General features: G+C 39.6%; 2 protein-coding genes across 3 annotated transcripts; one reads left to right on the plus strand and one right to left on the minus strand.

Annotated features, from left to right (window-relative positions):
* The first annotated feature begins 777 nt into the window (after positions 1 to 777).
* Positions 778 to 7,141, plus strand: LOC137733730 (transmembrane protein-like protein). Of its 2 annotated transcripts, none has more exons than XM_068472894.2 (14): positions 778 to 1,223; positions 1,639 to 1,697; positions 1,943 to 2,048; positions 2,546 to 2,658; positions 2,829 to 2,897; positions 3,210 to 3,821; positions 4,052 to 4,587; positions 4,764 to 4,828; positions 5,265 to 5,344; positions 5,570 to 5,674; positions 5,943 to 6,082; positions 6,161 to 6,289; positions 6,500 to 6,652; positions 6,747 to 7,141. In XM_068472894.2, the coding sequence occupies exons 1-14, from the start codon at positions 1,040 to 1,042 to the stop codon at positions 6,892 to 6,894; spliced, it is 2,499 nt and encodes an 832-aa protein (XP_068328995.2). In that variant the 5' UTR covers positions 778 to 1,039; the 3' UTR covers positions 6,895 to 7,141. The 2 variants fall into 2 exon arrangements, with proteins under 2 accessions (XP_068328995.2, XP_088552478.1); XM_088696352.1 differs by having other exon boundaries at positions 899 to 1,223; positions 2,549 to 2,658.
* Positions 7,142 to 7,324: 183 nt separating this feature from the next.
* Positions 7,325 to 10,291, minus strand: LOC137733731 (calmodulin-binding receptor-like cytoplasmic kinase 2). The gene is made up of 6 exons (XM_068472895.2): positions 9,889 to 10,291; positions 8,939 to 9,183; positions 8,657 to 8,825; positions 8,417 to 8,506; positions 8,032 to 8,333; positions 7,325 to 7,947 (listed from the first exon to the last, which is right to left on the minus strand). The coding sequence occupies exons 1-6, from the start codon at positions 10,136 to 10,138 to the stop codon at positions 7,699 to 7,701; spliced, it is 1,305 nt and encodes a 434-aa protein (XP_068328996.2). The 5' UTR covers positions 10,139 to 10,291; the 3' UTR covers positions 7,325 to 7,698.
* Between the last annotated feature and the right edge of the window lie 10,679 nt (positions 10,292 to 20,970).

The raw sequence follows: 20,970 nt of genomic DNA on the forward strand, positions 1-20,970 counted from the left end.
ACCAAAATTGGCGCAAGTAATCCTCTACCATAATGGTGAAGAAAAGTATTATTCTTACATTAAAGTGTGGGTTTAAATCATGTTAATTCCCTAATTTAAAAAAAAAAACCAAAATTTACCCATAATCTCCGTTTTATGTTTTAACACGTATTTCAATTCCAGTTTTATCAGTAATTTTCTTCCAAATCATGAATATATGATTATTTAAAATAACATAAAATTGGAAACATCCTAAAGTAGTGTAATCTTATCAAGGCTGAAAAGCTCATAGAATAATATATATATATATATATATATATATATATATATATATATATATATATATATATAGGTGAATCATTTTAAAATGGCAAAAATGCCCCTTTGTTTAAATTTTCAACTAGGTGAAACATTCATAATTCCAAAACTACCATATTCCATTAAATTTTCAAATAAAATAAGATATTTACAAAAAAAAAACCAAGCAGTGGTTAGTTAGTATTATTTTTAAAATATATTCTTATTTTGTTTTTCCTAATAAAAAATCAAGAGAGTCAATTATCACGCGTACTCGTATGTCAAGATGTTATTATATCATAAAGTTATTGCTTTATAAACCATTGTTTGTGTCATCAAATTTATCCTGATATATTTTTTGTTTGTCTAACTCACTTATCACTTTTAATTTTAATTTTAATTTTTTTTAATGAAATTTATAATCTTATGTAACGATATATTTATACTACGTTTGGAGGACTAGACTTGTAACTTAACAACCCTCCCAACCCTAGACTTCTTATTATGATTTTTTATTTATTAGTCTCCGTCTCTTCTCCTTTCTCCAAAGGGGGCGTGTATGCGGCAGCTTTCACCGTCCAAAGTTAAATAAATAAATAATAAAAAATTCATAAAACAAAACATTAAAACCAAAAAACAGCCGGTAGCCATGGATGGCGGGTACAAGTCAAAGGCGTGACTCAAAGAAATTCTCCAATTTACCATTTAAATAATTCTGATTAGTCTAATCTTTGTCTTTCTGTTCCAAGAATCAGAAGCTCCCATGGCTTCGAATTCGATTCTTTGTTCCTCTTCCCATTTACATCTCAGTCTTTTCGTGCTCTTTTTCTGCTTATTCGTCCACTGCTATTCGTACGGCGAACTGGGTCCGTACACCAGCTTCACTGTCTCCAGCTTCAGCTACCCACCGACCACAATCGGACCCTCTGGATTTCGATACATTAGAGGTGAATGATTAGCTTTTTGATAACCCCCTTAAGCATTTGATTGATTGGTTGCCTTTTCTATGGGTTTGAGATGTTTATGGGGTGTAGCATTGGATGGGGTCAAAGTCAAAAAGTTGAATTTTCTTGTGTTGTTTTGCAGTAGTTGTTGGAAATTTGTAAATTACATCGACTAAGGTTTTCTTGTTGTTGAATATGCTATAATTTGGTCTGAAAGTTGTTAACTTTAGATGTGATCATGTTTGAAAGTTGTTGACTTGGGATTAGTTGAATCACAAGCAAGTGGGTTTTCAGTATTTCGATTATCGTGTAATGAGTGATTTGTTTAAGATTGTAATTTTAATTTGTGTTCAGAATTATATATAAAATGGTTGGTTGTGCAATTCCTAACTGGTTTTGGTGTTTTGCATTGTTCTAGTTGAAATGCCACCATGGTTCTCGTCAATGTCGATAGCAATGATTTCGAACGTGGAACTTGTAAGTATGCTTATCAGGGCTCAAATTTTCCACCTTTTCTTTTGTCAAAAATGTCTGAGTAATTTGAGATGGAAACTGGAAAGGTATACTGTGTACTTGCCTGAGAGCTGTTTCCCAAATGAAAGTTGTTTTCTGGATTCGCAATTGGCGTTCCTTTCCATAAGAAACAAGCCTGTAAATCGAATCTGTACTTGAATATAGTATGATTACTCTGCATTCTTGCTAATGATTCAAACTATTTTCAGGCTGCTGGAGACATAGAAAAGGTTCCAAAAATTAAGTTACCGTTGATTTGCTTCCGAGCTGGTAGCCTCCCACTGCCGGATGTTAACACTTCTCTAGTGGATTCAGGTATATGTCACCCAGCTTTAGATGAATTGACTAAATTGAAGTGTCGGTCAAACAATATTACTCCTTAGTCTCTGGCCACATGTGTACTTCTTAGGGTTTCTGCTCTATCTGATGCTTTGTGCCCTGTAGTTTTATGTTGCTGATCAACATGCATGCCAAATGTATTCCAAAAGAGTTTAACTTGACAGATACCTTAGGAGAGTCAGGACTGCAGAGTCTGCCTTGTTTAGTTTCCTTCGCATCGAATAAGCGTTAAGAATCCCAAAGAAATTTGCTTGCTGAGCCATTTTGTTAAAAGTGTTTCTCAACTATTACTCAACATGAATTTATCCATGTGTCTGGTTAATCAAGGACAAGTATAACTGGCATACTCAAGCAATTTGTTTCATGTTTTTTTGCATAGACGCATTTAGATTTTCAGGTCCCCTTATTTTATATTACTGAATTCTATTTGAACGATGATTGAACATAGCATTGAATGAATCTACTGATAATAGCAGTTCTAGCTCCCCTTTACAATGGTTCGTATAAGGGAATACAAGCTCTTCAGAGTTCAGAGCAGTGCTATCCTATGCAAAAGAATTTTACTATCAAGTTGACAAATGAGCAGGTCTATCATCAAACCTTTTACTTATTTTTGTACAATTTTGAAGAGGGAAAGATTGCTCGAGCATTTAAGTAGTTCGTTTGCGAATCTTTTCTTGTTTTTTTCTAAACAAAAGTTTATTTTCTATTTACCAAAGAAAAGTTTATATACTCTCTTACGAAATTGTAGTTCAGATTTCTCCAGGAGTTTGGTATTTTGGTCTTTTCAATGGAATTGGACCTACAAGGACACAATCAAAGATGGTATGTTCTATTATCCTTTAGATTTAATAGTTCTTGTGTTGATTTGCTCTGCTGTTTGGGAATGATGTTAGTCATGCACCTGAAACCATTAGTTCCTTATTTATCGTATGCGATGAAGTTTTCTTGTTCACATCTCACTTCAAAACAAATATAGAGAAAGAAAAATGCGTGGTATTTGGAGATGAAAAGGCTTTGTAGTTTTGTCTCTTTTTATTCTTTTCCATCAAAGGCTCTTAATGTGCTAATAATGGATAGTAATGAAGTTTATGTTTATTTGAATTCTTAATTGAGCCTACTACACTAACATTGCAGATTAATCGCTCACCATCATACACCTTCAGTGCCAATATCACTGTGGAAGGATGTCCGACCCTAACCATGTGGGGCCCAGAATGCAATCAGACAATTAACCCACTTTCATGTGCTCTATCTAACAGCTACAGTGCTGCAGACAATTCTTCAGAAGCTGGTTTGTATAACCAAACACTTGAATATGTAATTTCATGTAAAAACAATTTTGGCACTTGTCATGGAGATGGCGAGCCCAAATTCTACTCTTTGGATGTAGTGGGAGTATCGCAAGAGTTGAAAATTTTGGCAAAGGATGTTTGGTTAAATGTAACGTTTTCAAATAACACCAAGAATGTTAGTGATATTAATTTAATGTGTTATGCACGGCATGGTGCAATACCTTCAGAAACTGTGCATGACTATTCCAGTAATATAAACAAATCCCCATTGGTCATTCAATTTCCAAAGGTTGGAAGCTGGTATATTACTATTTTACCTCTCAACGTTTCAAAAGAGCTTGGAGGGAGTCTGGATACTGACACAAAAGTTTGTTATTCCCTGGAATCAAAACTGCTTGAATGTCCGGAGGGCAAGGCTGGAGCAAATTGTACAAGGGAAATATACACCCTTCAGGTGGGCTTGCTGATAAATATGTTTCTGCTTCTGTGAAAGTTCGTGAAATTTCTAATTTCTTCTAAGTGGTAATTTATTTGTTTGATTTCCACATGGATATTGTTAATACTTCTATATGTTGCAATCTTAGATGACAGAACAGTTTCTGTGTATTTAATTTTATTCTTGATGCTTTAGGAAACTTATTGGCAGGAATGATTTATTGACAAGCTGAGAATGGTTGTATGCAGACATCGCTGAGGAAAGGTTCAAGCTACTTTGAATACTACTATTTACCCGTCAGTGAAAAAGTGTCTCCTGATTCAGCCAATTTTCCTCTTGATCCTCTTTCAACGAACTCCTCGCATGTTGGACAACCAGAAGAAACATGGACTTACTTTGTCATGGACATTCCGCATGGAGCAGCAGGAGGAAACATGCACATTCGATTAAACTCAGATGAAAAGGTTAACTATGAAGTATATGCTAGATACGGTGGGTTACCATCTCTCGCTAGCTGGGACTATTTCTATTCAAACAGGACAAGCAGTAGTGATGGCTCCATGTTTTTTAACTTATATAATTCAAGTGAAGACAAGGTCGATTTTTACATTTTGTACGTTAGAGAAGGAACTTGGAGCTTTGGTCTAAAGCATCTCAACACCACCAGTGATGCTTTGAAAGTTCCGACTAGCATGTCTGTTTCACTTGAAAGATGCCCGAGAAGGTGCTCTTCACATGGAAAATGCGAAACTGCGTTGGATGCCAGTGGATTGACATCATACAGGTTTATTTTTAATCCTTCACTTTATGGTTTTTTTTTTATCTACTGTGTTCTTCAGTTTCCTTTTTCGGAACACCTATGTTTTAAATTTCTTGGTTAGTAAGATAGCTGACACCTTAATTAATCTTGCAATAGTAATTGCGAACAGTATAGTTTTCTAATATTAATTTTTTTGTCAGCTTCTGCTCATGTGATCGGGACCATGGAGGCTTTGACTGTAGTATTCAACTTGTAACACCTCATGGTATGTGTTATTTCAGCAGTGAACTTATACAAAATTGTTGTCTATGCCGTTGGTCTTTTTTAACTTTTTTCTGCACATAGTTTGAAACATGCTAATGTAGTCTGGTTCTCATTGAATGAGGTTCGTTTGTCCTGCAGCTGGTAATATGAATTTTCCTCCAGGAAGCAAATTGAAATAGAAAGTGTTAAGACAAAATCTGCAAAAATAGAGTCAGCTATTTTGGAGAAATAAAATGTAGATGATCATTTAGCGAAAAAGATTTTTTGGAAAACAATATAGACTTGTCAAAGTATATACTGTATCTGCTTAGTTTGGCTGACATAGGCCCTGAATCTGGTATAGTTAGTTTGAAGTGGTTTTCTACAAAGTTATTATTTACATTGCAAACTACTACAGTTGTTCTCTTATTTATTTCACTCCCTGAAAATTGTCATAGGGCACGTATGGCAATCCATTTTTCTTATTGCGTCAAATGCTGCAGCAGCACTTCCTGCATTTTGGGCCCTTCGACAGAAGGTAATATTTTAACTTTGATTCACAATAACTAGACTTCTTCAAACATAATGTAATAATATATTACTAGTCGAAGTTTGCGACAGTACTCTCCATAAGATTATCCTAAGTGGACACTGAACTGATGCCATATTGGTTTGATTCAATTCTGAAATTTAGACGATTTTCATTATCCAGCCGGAAACGTTTTTTTGCTTTTAACAAGTAGACCATGATTTCTGTTTGCAGGCATTGGCAGAGTGGGTGATATTTACATCTAGTGGAATTGCAAGCGGAATATATCATGCATGTGATGTGGGAACCTGGTGTCCTCTGGGCTTTGGTGTCTTACAGGTACACATCTTTCTCTATTTTCCTTCTTAAAGAAATAACTATTGATCGAACCTTTTGTTTTTAATGAGATAGAAAGATAATATCTTTCAAAGATTTGGTGTTACAAACTTAGGAAGACACTCGTAAAAATAATAAACAATGAGAACGGGATACGCAAGTAATGGCAAAAGACTGGACGCATTTGAAGTGGAGAAATCTGTCGTGTAATTAAGCAGTTATATACATTGCATTAAATCTGTGTGATTAATTAGTTATCTGGAAATTTCAGTTCATGGACTTCTGGCTCTCTTTCATGGCCGTAGTGAGCACATTTGTGTACCTAGGCACATTTGAAGACGATCTTAAGAGAGCAGTACACACAGTCGTTGCAATCCTTACTGCCCTTATGGCTTATACTAAGGCCACAAGGTATAGTTACCGTGCATTTTAAATCTGGACCAGTTTTTAGTAATTCCATTATGCATCTAACCATGCTGAACTTTGCAGGCCGGCCAATATTATTCTTGTAATGGTAATTGGCGCCGCGGCTCTTCTTATTGGGTGGCTGATAGAATTGTCAACCAGGTTTAGGTCATTTTCCTTTTCGACCGGATTCTCCTTAAATATGATTGAGAGGTGGGTATCCTTGGAACGCTACGATGTTATTTTAAATTAGCATGGGCTGGGCAGGCATCTAAAATTTTCACAAACCCTATTTGAGTATAATAGCCCTAGTAGATAAGTTGATGGTAGCCCGTTAACTTTTGCGGTGACATTTTTATGGCGGAGTTATATTTATGCTTATCCATTCCATTCCCTTTTCTAAAATACAAACGGATTACGCAGGTTGCAAGCTGTTAAGGGATGGCTCAAGAACCTCATTAAGACAATTATTACAAGATTTCGCTGGGGTTTTGTACTGGCAGGTTTAGTTGCATTAGCCCTTGCAGCAAGTAGCTGGGTACTGGAGACCAGTGAAAGCTACTGGATTTGGCACAGGTATAGTTATATAATGAAAATCTCTCTCTTTCTCCTCTCTCTCTCTCTCTCTCTCTCTCTCTCTCTCACGAATGGTGCATAAAATGATTTGCAGCATTTGGCACATAACAATATATACATCTTCCTTCTTCTTCCTATGCTCGAAAGCAAGTCCTGTAACTACGGTAGAGACTGAGAATCAAATGCCACCAAATGGAGCCTATGAATTGACTCGACAAGATTCATTTTCAAGAGGCCAATAACGAGAAGAATAGTACGGGAAATTTTACAGAGGTAAGGTTATAGAAAAAAGAAACAACATTTTTTTTACTGCCAAGGTAAAATGTTTTGGGAGATGGATGGTTTGTGAATATTTACTGTATAGGTAGGCAGTATTTTTAGTTGGAGAAATATGAGAGTTATAAGTTATTGAAGGGCCTCGGAGGAAAATTAAAGACGATGTTTAGTTTGGTCATTGGAAGTGTAAATGGTAATATTATTTTCATGTGAGTCTTTTGATTTGGCTCCTACTTTTTGTTTATGTTTATATCTTCCCGAAACTCTTACCATTGTCGCCAAATGGTGACCGGCCCCAATTTATCAACCGGACTCGCTTCAAACATGTATCCGTCCTTTCTAACCAAGTAGAGACTGAGTGCCGCTAAATTAGCTAATCATCTCATCCACCCTTAGTTATTATAATCCCAATACGCTCGTATATTTGATAAAAGATAAGAATACACGCATATCGAATTTGATAGCTTAAAATACAAGCTGCCTTTATAAACGTACAAGATCCTCCAACAACAATAAACAACTCAATAAAACTTTCAATTAACCAAAATACACTCAAAATCAAGGTGTCCTATACACAATCTGAACTGCAGAATCATTCTTCAAGAAATTACTCGATTTGCTACTCAAATTGCTCATGCACATTTACTGCGCAGTTCTTTTTTACCAAAACGCAACCACTCTTCGTGTTCCAGCTCCGTTAAAACCATATCATCATTACATTCCGTTTACTGGGAGCACCAAGACTCATTGTTTTGTCACTCTTCTCATGTTCAGGTACTCATCTGTGAACGGCTAGAAAATGAACGGAAGTTTGGAGCTAATACCTCTTTGTAATCCTTACGGATGCTCCAGAGGATCTCCGCGCATCTCCTCATGCTAGGCCGGTTCTGTCTGCGTGGAGCCAAGCATTGCAATGCTAGTTCAAGGATCTTTTCGATGGCTAGATTATTTGCTTCTGTCTGTTCTAACCTTGGGTCCAAAATCGAAAGAGCATCTCCATCAGTAAACTTCTTCATAGCCTGCAAAACCAACACCGAGTTATGTGTTACATTCCCACGTAAACCGAGTAATGTGATAAAAGAGCGAAGAGGAGAAGTTCATACCCATTTTGCAGTTATTCGTTCCTTGATGTCCCGTTTGGCCTCAATTGGGCGCCTGCCTGTAACTAGCTCAACCAGTAGTACACCAAATGAAAAGACATCACTCTTCTCCGTGAGTTGATATGTTCTCAGGTACTCGGGGTCCAAATACCCAGCGGTTCCTTTGACTTGAGTGGAAACATGGGTTTCACCTGAATCGCTATCAGCAGCAAGCCTGGCAAAACCAAAGTCAGCTACCTTGGCCCTGAAGTTTTCAGTTAGGAGAATGTTGGAAGACTTAATGTCTCGATGAATAATCGGATGATCTGCCAATTAAAGCCAAGCACGGTCCTGTTAGTTCCCCGACACAGATTCTACAACTCTAAGTGAACTAAAACAGGAGATTTACCCGTGTACATATGCAGATAGGTGACGGCATGAGCCACATCAATTGCAATGTCTAGCCGTGCTGCAAGGTCAAGAATCTGACCGTACAAACCTGCACTTTGCATTGTATCACATTTTAGGCACTCAAGGTGATGCATTTATGTGCCAAGGTGCACCAATACACGCTCAATCTCGCGCACAGGCACACACGGCGCACAGAAAGGAAAGAGGAAAAAAAGAGAGTAACACAAATAGAACTTACATTCCAAATGTTGTCTGAGGGTTCCATTAGGAACATACTCGACAACAATAATCTTTTCGTCTTCATGCTCCAAATACCCGTAGAACTTGACCAAATTCAAATGCTCCACCTGAGCCAGCATTTGAATCTCGCTTTGGAACTCCACTCCCAAATGCTTGTCATATACACTCTGAAAACAAAAGTAACCACTCAGTTAAATCCGAAATCACACGCCGGTTTTAGCCATACAACGGTCATAGAAACATGACAAGTTGAATATAATGTAACAAACTTGAAGCCAACCTTTTTAGCGCGTTTGATTGCAACAAGGGTCCCGTCTCCTAGTCTCCCCTTATAAACTGTCCCAAAGCCGCCTTGTCCGATCTTCAAAGACGGAGAGAAGTTCTTTGTGGCCTTGTTTATTTCTTCCATGCTGAACTTTAGAATCCCGGGCTCACTCCCGTGCCTCGAGTTATTTGAGTTGGAGTAGATGCCTCGACTCGAACTGCGCCTTCTCTCGCTCCCATCTCTCGACGCATCCGAAAATACTAGGAAAAACAACTTTCTTGTTCAGTATACCTCATAAAACTCATTAAACAGCTAATTCGATTCAATTATTTGTCATGGCATTGAGTTGTTTGTCTCTTCTTACAGATACGAAGGAGAAGAAAACAAATGGCAGCCTAATACTTTCTTCATTTTTTTAATCAAAACAGGCCAGTGGTTCTTAATTCTACTGAACTTCATTCATACACGCAAGTGTATAGGCAAATGCTAGTATTATATAATGATAAAAGAAAAAAGTGGTTAACTGGTAATTGTATTTCCATTAACAACTTTGACCCTGCAGAAAAACTCGGAAAAATAATCCATAACCGTGGGTTGCGAATGAAGGGAAAGCCGCTGATGAGGAATTTAACATAACCGAATGGAGGAATTGATCTTTCTGGGATTACTTTTTTATCGGCTAAAAGTGTTTTCTGACAAGTAAAAGGAACTCTTAATGATGTCTAGTAGAAAATCTTAAAAGCGCTTCTGGATCGTTAAAACGCTTAGGTGCCAAAGCATGTTCATAGCAAAAGGAGTATAAGTAATTTGAGCTGAAGTACTTTCTACAAAAGCAATTCAAAAACGTGCCCTCCTCACAATGACCTTATTGAAATGACTTGAAATTTCTAAAATTCGATCTCTATCAAAAATCTACATTTTTTACCAGTCCCAGTTCAGATTCCTCAAAACAAAAAGGGACTTACCGGAGGGAGCTTTGAACTCTTCAGAATCACCGAAGCTTACGGAGCTCTTCGTCTCCGGCGGTGTGAAGCACGAGATGAAGGCCCCGGCGACAGAGCGGGCGGCGACGGAGACCACGCTCCGTCCGGAGCTGGACGTTTGACCGGTTGAGGATAGGGAGTAGGGCGAGCTCGGAGAGTAGGGGATCCGGTCCGGCGTGCTCCGCGGGTCAGAGGTAGGATTCCGGCTTCCGTTCGATGGGGTTCGCCTCATTTCAGAGAGAGAGAGAGAGGGAGAAAGATGGGACTAGACGTGAAAATGGCGGGTGGTTGTAAGCCGTGTGAAGTTGAGAGAGAGAGAAGACTTTGATTTTCAAAACGAGGCTAACGTGCGCCGTTGACGTCAAGCGTGTTAAAGAGCAGGACCAGGTGCAAAATAATTGGGTTTCATTTTCGCTATAAGATTTTCAATTTCGATCAGGTCCTCTCCTGAGCTTAGGATGAGGATTATTCTGATCAAGGAGTGTGAACCGTTGAATGAAAATTCAACGGCTACAAACAGAAGGATATCTTTAAAGTTATACTAATTATAGCTGTTAGATTTTCATTCAACGGTTCACACCTTTGGTCAAGAGGATCCTCATCCTTAGCTCAGGAGAAGATCACGATCCTTTCAATTTAATCTCTCCCATTTAATATCCAAACATTATATTCTTATAATTGATTTATATCATTTCTCTAATAGAGATAATATTCATATACGTCGACAAATTACATTTTTATTATAAAAATTATACAAATAATAATACAATTAGATAGTAATTACGAGGCTCACATAAATCGCTTGAAAAATTAACTAAAAACAATATTACCGTCTTTCAACTTTAAAGTTAAACTGCTATTTTATAAAAAGTCTATTCTGTGGCGCCTATTTTTATTCCACAAGACACGGGTTGATGCCAAGTGGCTTTCATAACTGTGAATCCGAAAAGTTACGGACTTTTTTATAAAAGAAATTTCTATTGGTTGATTGTATACATCTTTTAATCCATCTAGCATTATTTTGGCATATATATCAAGCGAAAAATGAACGTATCGACTATCGAGCAACAAGTGTTACGTTAAACAACAAATATTATCTTGATTGCTAATTGACAAAAGAACCAGTGACATAAAGATTTGTAACTTTATTGCTACACTATCAAATTACGACAATAAGAAAACTATCACCAACTCCATACCGAAAAGATAGCAGTGAAATTAACATTGTATTTTGAGTTCTCCTATTAATATCCATTTCTTAATCACTAGATATTAAACAACTTTTTGTTCAGTTTATTTTTTGTGGTTTCGATTCGAAGAAGTGATTGTCAAAATATTTGGTTGGACCACCGACAGTTTTCTTGTTTAGATAGCTCATGCATGCCTGTCTCCAACTCTTTACCATCACTAAGTAAAAGGCATAATTTGTGCGCACCTCCTACCAAACAAAATTGCAAACCATAATTCACGTCATGCCTTTTCTAATCACATCCATAATTAGGGGTGATTCGGTATAGGATCCCAAAGAGAAAATGTTCAGAGCAGAAATTTGAATGTCAATCCCGAACCAAATTTTGATATTCTCAATTTTTGGGATTCCTGAAATGTCTACGGTATTTCGAGATGGATTTAGACTAGATTTTGTTTTTGGGCTTTTGGGTTGAAATTTGAGATTTTTGTGATGTGAGCTAAAAATTGGATTTTGGCTTGAAATTTTGTTGCCCAATTTTATATCAATTGAAATTTAGGCTTTTTATATCATACCAATTTCAAACCAATTCATTCATACCAAGTCAAATTGATGTTCCAAAGTTCCAAACTACTTAATTTCATACTTCTATTTCTAATATAGTCTACTATCAAACTACTTAAATTCAACAATTAACATGCATGCTACCAAAATAAATAAATAAATAAATATATACATATACATATATATATATATATATATATATATATATATATATAATATTTTTGGTTCGGTTTCGGTTCGGGATTCCTGAACCATTGAATATGTAATCCTGATTTCCAGACCGAAAGATTTGTGATCGTTTTAGTATGTAGTTCCGAAAATATCAGTATTATCGGTGTGGTGATTTTTCGGTATAAAATCGAAATTTTTTTTGTTTTGTTTAAGATTTTCGGGAAAATTTTCCAGCCCTTTCCATACTACACAAGATTAGCAAATAATGTTGCAATTTTGTGAAGACGTCCCACCAAACAATGTTGCAATTGAATTATATATATTATTTTCTGTCACGTTTGGATGGCATTGAACCTTCGACTTTCCTCGTCCAGATCAATTACGTCGGAAGGGATTTTAGTTCATCTGTATAAAACATACGAATTCAGAAACTTACTCTACAATCCACAAAGATCAATTTACTAAAACTTTGATTAGAAGTTAATCAACTTTGACACAACTCTGCAATCTGCAGTTTGTTGAATATTGCCACAATTTCAAGGAACCTCTCCCAATCAACATCTCTTATATTAGCAACAATGAAGGGGATTTTTCACTCGATGGATGAAATCATGTGACTCAACAACAAATAGACAGAAATGATAAAATTTTCTATTGCTTCGATTACGTGAATCCTTCTTGTAATTTACTCAGATTTTGAATTTCGTCCTTGTAATTTTAATCTTTGCAATTTGGGTTTTTTTTTTATTTTAAAACAAGAAGGTGTGCACAAAAATTTTTAGAAAAAAATTAACTTAGTTGACGGTTTGAATTGACTTGAAAACAACATGAACCACCAGGGCGAAAACGCAGGAAAAAAAAAAAATGTTGAAACGAAAGTGAAAATTCGAATAAACTATAGGAACCATTAGTAAAAATTGGCTTTTGAATTTTGATTGGTCTGGTGGGTACTGGATTTGAGATTGTTTAGTTCTCAATTAAGTTTGGCTTTCCTTGATCCAAAATGTAAACATTAATCCTCTATCACACCAAGCTCAAAGTAAGGTTAGGATAGTGATAGGAGGGTGCTGTGAAGATACAAAGATATGAAGACTCAAGCTTTCTCTCCCTTGGATACAGGTTTGGTTCATGCATGGCATAACAAACTGCATTTACGTTTCTTGTTTAGTGTGTTCTGCCTAGCCAAGTATGTGCACATGCTTTACACTGAATATGTCACCACACAACCTTTTGTTCATGTCCTATCACCTTTTCATAGGTGCATTCACAGTGAGGTGGCTGCAGTTTAACAGTTTTCACCAAAATATCTACACACTGATGTGAAAGTTTTGTGGAGTAAACATGAGCTTATCATTTCAGGTTTTGGAGAGTATATATGGGATTAGCTCTCAACTCCAAATACCATTTCTCCCCGCAGCTTCGTGAAATCCTAGTTGTGGAAAACCTTGATGAACTCATTGTGGAGACAAAATTAATCTCAAAAATTTTAGAGGTGACACATGAACCTTTTGCTTTAGAAAAACAAGATTGCCCTCATTAAATGGGCAGGCTCCTCAAATACTCCCACGCACAGCTCACACCCCTGAAGGTCCCTGCAGCTGAATACGACTGCCCACAGCTCACCTGCCTTTGGCAAGGAAAAGTCAAAGCATTAAAGATAAAGATTAATTATCCAAACCCTATCTTTAATACATTCCCAATTGAAGATTGTCTTCATTCAAGTAAGCAATCCATATTTAAATCAATTAGGGATATTTACTTCATCATCTGAAGATATTATTTCCTATTAAATATCTTGAGAATACTTCTCCATAAACCTTGGACAATAGGATGCCGCGTTTGTAGCGTAAAACCCTAACACTGTGGTCGGCCTTTAGCCTTCTCCCCTATATATATCTCCAATTCTACCAAATTTCGGTGAGCTTTTTCTACCCCTAAAAACCTTAAACACTCACCATTTTCAGAGAAACTAACTTAGGCATCGGAGATCCATTGGCCTAACCCCCCCTCACCTCGTGGGCGCATGAGGCTTAGGTATTTGATCAAAGGTGTTGATTATTTTGCAGATGCATTTTCGTCAAAGCTAGAGATGGTGGAAATTTGCATCGACAAATTGGTTATTTCATTGAAAGATGATTCAAATACTCGAAGAAACTTTTTGCATTTGGTTTCTTGAATTTTCTGTTATGTTGAATTTCTTACACGTTGTATCAACTAATTTTTCCTAGAAAAGTTTATCAATCAATCCCTGGAGAGAGGATCCAATGGTAGGAAATTTAGAAACCACGACGAATGGAACCCTGTATGTACAATGATTTGATCTAGAGAGCAAAGATGAGGACGTAGCCTTACGACGACGATCCTCAAGACTCAACACGATGGTGGGAGGAGCCTTACCATCGCAAAGCCACACCATTGCAATAGCCACCACTTTGCAGCCAATGGCAAAGACCACCACAGCAACAACGACCTAAGCTGAGTCCCAAGCGCACACTACAGTGGCTCACTAAGGCACCAACAGGCTATGGACAAAAGGCCTAACCCATGCCAGTTGCCACAGCAGGCCCAGGTAGAAGGCTTAGCCCATTGCAGCAGCATACCCAAAACAGAACCCAAGCCACAACAGCAGCTACTACCATCTAGGCAACTAAACGGGGCCAGGCCCAAGGCACCCAGCTAGCAGGCATGCCGCAGCAACCCAACGACCAGGAAGGCCCAATCCCGTGCAGGCATAATGCCAAGCACACGGCCTAACCACCCAGCTGGGTTGGCTCGCCCCGCGGCTAACTCCTGCAACCCGACCCACTGCCCAATCCAATCTGAGGCCACCTCTGGTGATTCTAATTCCGGCCACTGGCCCCGCGATCAACCCAAGAATGCCAGCTCTGGGCTCAAGCTTTATACCTGCAAGTCCACTACACTTCCATTACACATAGAGACACCCATTATCCAGACTTTTCCAATCCAAATGGTGAATATCACTTGCCTCAGCTGGACAAGGGCAGATGATCGTGACTCATACCAGCAATGTCCTGGCAAACAACCGTTTAGCCTGCCATGAATCGTGCGTTCTGGTAGTATTCACTTTCGTTTGGGCCATCGAGAAAATTTCTTCTTTTACCTCAATGTGAAGAGAAGCATTCATTCTTGACTCGGTTCACGAGTCAATGTGCATTCAAGGTTAGGTCCACACTCCGATGAGCACTCCAGACATTCCAGGCGAAGTGTCCACACGAGACTAGGCTCACAAGAAGATCTTCATGCGAGCCATTGGAGTAGGCAGCAAAATGATAGACCGAGAAGAGCACGAGAGCAATCTAGCTCGAGTTCCACTGGCAGTCCCCATCAAGCGCGACGACAAGTAGCACGGAATGAACCACTTGCACCGCTACCACGGCACAGACGAGCAGGACAAGTATAAGAGTAATATAGACCAGTAGGTCAACATCGGATGCAGCCGAAAGTTCTGCTGCCCCACTAGAGGCAAATCCATGGGGAAGTACAAAGGCTCGTAGCAGAGCAATTGCACGGATTCCAGTGTATTGAGACTACCTGCAATGCCATTCAAAGAGTCGTGGCCAATATGAGCAGGTCACTATTTACAAATGAGATTGAGCGGATAGAGCCATCACAGAAGTTTAGCCAACCATATTTCACCTTATTTAGGGGAGATGAAGATCCGAACAAGCACCTGATGCACTACAGAAACGTCATGACCTTCTACTGCAACGATGATGCTGTCATATGCAAAATCTTTGCCATGATGCTCTAAGGCGAGGTGCAAGATTGGTTCCATATCCTGCTGCCACGCTCAATCTAGAACTTCAACAAACTTTCATTGGTTTTCACTAAGGAATATTCGTCCTATCGCTCATTCAAAAGGAAGTTTGACTACCTTTTCAACATGAAAAATGACCTGAATGAGACACTCCGCATATACGTCAAGAGCTTTAAGACGGAGAAGGCGAAGATTGTCGGATGTGATGATAGCATTGCAGGCTCAGCCCTCTAGAAGAGGCTCCCAGTAGATCACCCATTTTTTAGAAAGCTGATTATGGGCGAGAACTTGACCTTGGCAGATTCTTATGTTTTAGTAGAGAGTCACTTCCTCTGGGATAAGGCCAAGCGCTCCTAGAAGCCGCCTAAGCAACCGTGCAAAGATATGGAGCCAACTTAGAAGAAGGCAAGTGATAAACTGCTTAATGACAAAAATAATCTAGAAAGTAGACGTAAGGATCGATCCCCGATGAAATGCGGCTCAGCGCCTAAGGAGTACACCAAGTTCTCAGTCACGATCAACTAGATCCTTCGTGACCTTAAGGACAAGCCATGTTTCAAGACGCCACAACCCATGAAAGGAGATACCTCCAAGATGGACCAGATGAAGTATTACGTATTCCACAGAGGTCTAGGGCACACAAACAATGATTGCATCATATGGATGAAGTACATTGAGAAGCTCGTAAAAAAGGCAAATACGACTAGTATGTAGACAGACCAGTTGGCCAGCCAAGGTGGGAAGCAGACGCCGAACCCCCAACCAAGACAATCTGAATCAATGTCATCTACATCGAATTTGAGCAATTGGGGTATATCAACAGTTCCAAGAAGAGGAAGATCCAGCAGGCGAGATCGATCTTTCAAGTTCAAGCCGTAGATGTTGTACATGGACCAATCGTTGGCTTCATCGAGCAGGACATTAAGGGAGTAGACTTTCCTCACGATGACGCCTTAGTGATTTATGTTCAATTGGCCTAGGCCATCGTTGACTGAATTATGGTGGAGAACGACATTGTAGACATCGAAATTTTGGCGAAACAAATGTTCACCAACGCATTTGAGTTTTGACGTGTCAGGGCATACATGGCATACGCCACGTGTCGTACAAATTGTACACACGGCGTGTGACTCAACAAAATAGGAAGAAATACCCTTGGATGATTAAACAAGTTTTTCTTCTCAATTTGGGCAATGACAAGGTAAACACATTTCAATCCATTACGGATCAAAGCAAGTTTTTCTCATTTGGGCAATGACAAAGCAAGCACACTTCAAATTAAAAATTGTATTAAGTGGGAAATTAGGCCATAAATAAGACCACTTCAATTTCAATATTGCATTCAGTGGGAAATTATGCCATATGTTAAACTACTTCAATTTCAATATTGCATTAAGTGGGAAAATTAGGTAATAGTGCTTAGGTGGGAAAATTTTGTGGTGGTGATTCATTCTTAAAGCCTATAAATAGGTTTCTCCACCAAGGTATCAAGCATCAAGGAATTCACAAATACATTTCTCTACTCCCAAATTGGAAGAAAATTCCCCAAATCCTTGAAGCTTTGAAACTCCAAGGCTCTTAACCATCCAAATTCCCAAGAATTTCGAAGGATCGAGAAAGCTCTCTTCGTTCTTCGCCAAATCCTTGAGGCCCACCTTCAAGATCAAGCCCCGAAGGCCCTTAAAGAACTTCCAACCTTCAAGATCAAAGCCCCGAAGGTCCTTGAAGAAACTTTCAATTGTTCATCCAAGATCAAGCATCGACAGCCCTTGGATCAACAAATCTACATCTTACGGAGATCGAATCAGATGACCAAATTTGAGAGAGATCGTAACCCTAAAATCATTAATACTACAAATATTATTTTGTACACATGTTCTTGTTTCAACAAATTTCTGTGTTCACAAATTTGGCACGCCCAGTGGGACTATCTTTACCTCTCATCTCAATCTTCAAACCCGCAACCAACGCGAAGAACAAAAACATCCTCGCCGCAAATGTTGTTACTTTAGGCATCACAACTCAAAGCAAGGTAAGAGCTCTTTCTGCCACCTCTTTCACCTCTGCATCAACTTTTCCAAAGGAACAAGAACACCCGAGGCACGAGCTTGTGATCACTCTGGCCCCGATAAGGGCGCCAAGGGAGGAAAGCCTAAAGAAGTACCCCAAGTCCATGCTTTCTGATACCGACTTAAGTGGCAGCTCAACCGTGCAAGTCATGACCACCGGAGCAACTTCAATCGATGAGCAGCTGGCTCAAATGAATGAAGTGATCGCAAGGCTAATACGAACGGTGGAAGAAAAAGACTTGCAAATCGCTGCACTCATTAACCGACTAGAGACGCAGGATGACGAGAAACCCAACCCAAAGGTTAATCCACTAAAGACATGAGCCAATACAGAAGAGGAGCCTCCGGCAGAGAAAAATGAAGATAAGCTGGAGCTAGACCAAGCAACGGCGTTCATAGGATGTCTCTCTATTCAGCAGCTGCAGGAGATGATCGTAAGCACAATCAAGATGCAGTACGAAGGAAGCTTATATGACTCCATGTTGTACTCGAAGCCCTACTCTAAGAAGATTGACGCCTTGAAGATGCCGATGGGTTATCAACCGCCAAAGTTCATGCAATTTGACGAAAAGGGAAACCCAAAGCAACATGTCATACATTTCGTTGAAACTTGCAACAACGCAGGGACGAAGGGAGACTGCCTCACCAAGCAGTTTATGTGCTCGTTGAAAGGAAACGCCTTTGAGTGGTACAAGGATTTAGAGCCTAAATCCATAAACAGCTAGGAGCAATTAGAAAGGGAATTCCTCAACTACTTCTACAGCACCCGCTGCACTATGAGCATGCTAGAGTTGACGAGCATGAAACAATAGAGGGACGAGCCAGTCGTAGACTATATCAACTGATGGCGCAATCTAAGCCTCAACTGCAAGGACAGGCTCTCAGAGATCTCTTCAATCGAGATGTGCGTCCAAGGCATGCAATGGGGGTTACACTATATCCTTTAAGGCATCAAACCATGGACCTTTGAAAAGTTAGCCACCCACACCCACGACATAGAGCTGAGCATTGCTCACCATGGAAGAAAAGAGCCAATCATCGACTTCAAGAAGGACAAAGTGTTTGGTCTGAAGGAGGACAATCATGGGAAAAAGCCCGCCAATGAAGATTTTACCATCAACACCACCCCTATCAAAACCTCATCCGCACCCATCAAAATCTCTTCCAAGAACAAAACGAAGGAGATAAAGAGAGATGAGCCTTCTCAAACCCAAGATAGGTACAAAAAGACCTTGAAGGAATTGGAGCAAAAGATATACCCTTTTCCTGACTCTGATGTGGCTGCAATGTTAGACGACTTACTGGAAAAGAAAGTGATCGAGCTACTCGAATGCAAGTGTCCCGAAGAGATGAATCGCGTAAACGATCCTAGGTACTGCAAGTACCATCGTATCGTGAGCCATCCTGTTGGCAAGTGCTTCGTCCTCAAAGAACTCATCATGAAGCTAGCATAACAAGGGCAAATCGAGCTCGACCTTGAAGACACAGCCGCAGCACATACTACCACGATTTCATTTGGATCCTTTGATTCCGTACCTCTCCAAGTGACACCTGACCTTTCCCGCCAATGCTCAAGCCAAACGACACCTTCTGCACCATCATCACTGGGGGCAAGCGAACAAGATGCATCTACTGACGATGAAGAATGATGGACATTGGTGATCTATAAAAAGATGAGGATGCCAAGACCGCAAGCCACAAGGCCAAAAAAGGAGCAAGGGAGAAAACACCGTCGCCGTAACAATAAGATGCCTAAAAGAAATATAAAAGCTGCTAAGCCAACATACGTTGGGGAACCTATGGAGCAAGAGCCACGCATTCCCATCTCCTTGCACGAGTACTTCCTGGAGGACTTCTTCCAACAGTGCACTACCGTTGCATGTCATATGGTCGAAGTGGAAATAGAAGAACCCTCAAAAGGCAAAGCCACCGCCATCGAGGAAGAAAAGACCCTCACACCCAAAGAAGGTCTGCTAACGCACTTTAGCATCGAGGAAGCGTTACAATTACCAAAGAAGATGCAAATAGCACTAGCAGCTGTTTTGGCAAGTCCTGACGACTATGAAGTACAAGAAAGCAACGACGAAGACTTGAAGCTTCAGCCATATGAATGTGCCACATGTTATGCCGCCCATGACGTAATAAACTTCATGGACAAAGACCTACTGCTGGGATCAAAACCTCATAACCGTCATCTCTTCACCTCGAGATACATAAGGGAGCACAAAGTCAACCGCATGTTTATGGATGGTGGATCGACCATAAACATCATGCCAAAGTCAACAATGACCACAATCGGCATCAAGGTGGATGAACTATCCCTAAGCCACCTACTAATCCAAGGTTTTAACCAAGGAGGACAAAGAGCGATGGGTATGATTCGAGTGGAGATGATCAGTGATGAACTCAAGTCAAGCACGATATTCCACGTGATTGATGCAAGAACTTCCTACAGCTTGCTCTTAGGAAGGCCTTGGATACACGCAAATGGAGTAGTACCATCCACCCTTCACCAATGCTTAAAATTTTACAAAGAAAGAGTGAAGGTGATCTAAGGCGACACCAGGCCATTCACCGAAGCCGAATCACACTTCGCAGATGCCAAGTTCTACATAGAGGAAGACATGGTGCTCGAAGCTCTTCCAAATAAGATCAAATCCACGGGCAAAGTAATACCTAAAAAACAGGAATGGCAAGTAGTGCCCAAGAAGCAAAAAAGAGAAGCCGTGCCATCTTCAAGCAAAAACGATGATGAGCCTGCTAAACCTGCAACAACCAAAGGGAGTAGGACGTCTTTAGAAGGATCAAATAAGCCCGTCTTCCGATACATCTTGACGTCAAGAAGAAAGAATGGTCAATCCTTATTCAAAACTGGAGCAAGCAAAGCCGAGACACAGCAGCACAAGGGTGATGTAAAATTGCTCAAAAGAAATGCAGTTTTGCCTCTGACACAGCTAAGCAATGCTAAGGTTGCAAGACCACCACAAGGCTTCATAAAAGCTCTGCCAAATGGGGTAGAACCAAGCTTTCTCCCAACCAAGAGAACTGAAGAAGGTTTTGATCCAAACGCCTACAAGCTTATGTCGAAGGCTGGGTATAACTACGCTTCATTTTCGAATCCTAGAAAAAAAATTTCAAGCACCGTCAATGACAAAGAACGTGACCTCACCAATACTCAAAATAAATTGAAAGAGCATAGTTATGGAATTGACAACAACAAAGCTAGACTTTGACAACAACAAAGCTGGACTTGGCTTCACACCAAATGCACCCGTGAAGATTTCAAGCAAAGC

The sequence above is a fragment of the Pyrus communis genome, chromosome 7 (genome assembly GCF_041283825.1).
Source record: "Pyrus communis isolate YQ-2024b chromosome 7, ASM4128382v1, whole genome shotgun sequence".
Taxonomy (NCBI): Eukaryota; Viridiplantae; Streptophyta; class Magnoliopsida; order Rosales; family Rosaceae; genus Pyrus; species Pyrus communis.

Coding starts and splice junctions, on each gene's coding strand:
- LOC137733731 (XM_068472895.2), bottom strand. CDS start 10,138: ATGAGGCGAACCCCATCGAACGGAAGCCGGAATCCTACCTCTGACCCG. Junction 8,826..8,938: donor CAATCAAACGCGCTAAAAAG/GTTGGCTTCAAG, acceptor TTTTGTTTTCAG/AGTGTATATGACAAGCATTT. Junction 8,507..8,656: donor CCTCAGACAACATTTGGAAT/GTAAGTTCTATT, acceptor TGCAAAGTGCAG/GTTTGTACGGTCAGATTCTT.
- LOC137733730 (XM_068472894.2), top strand. CDS start 1,040: ATGGCTTCGAATTCGATTCTTTGTTCCTCTTCCCATTTACATCTCAGT. Junction 2,049..2,545: donor CACTTCTCTAGTGGATTCAG/GTATATGTCACC, acceptor TACTGATAATAG/CAGTTCTAGCTCCCCTTTAC. Junction 6,290..6,499: donor TCCTTAAATATGATTGAGAG/GTGGGTATCCTT, acceptor CGGATTACGCAG/GTTGCAAGCTGTTAAGGGAT.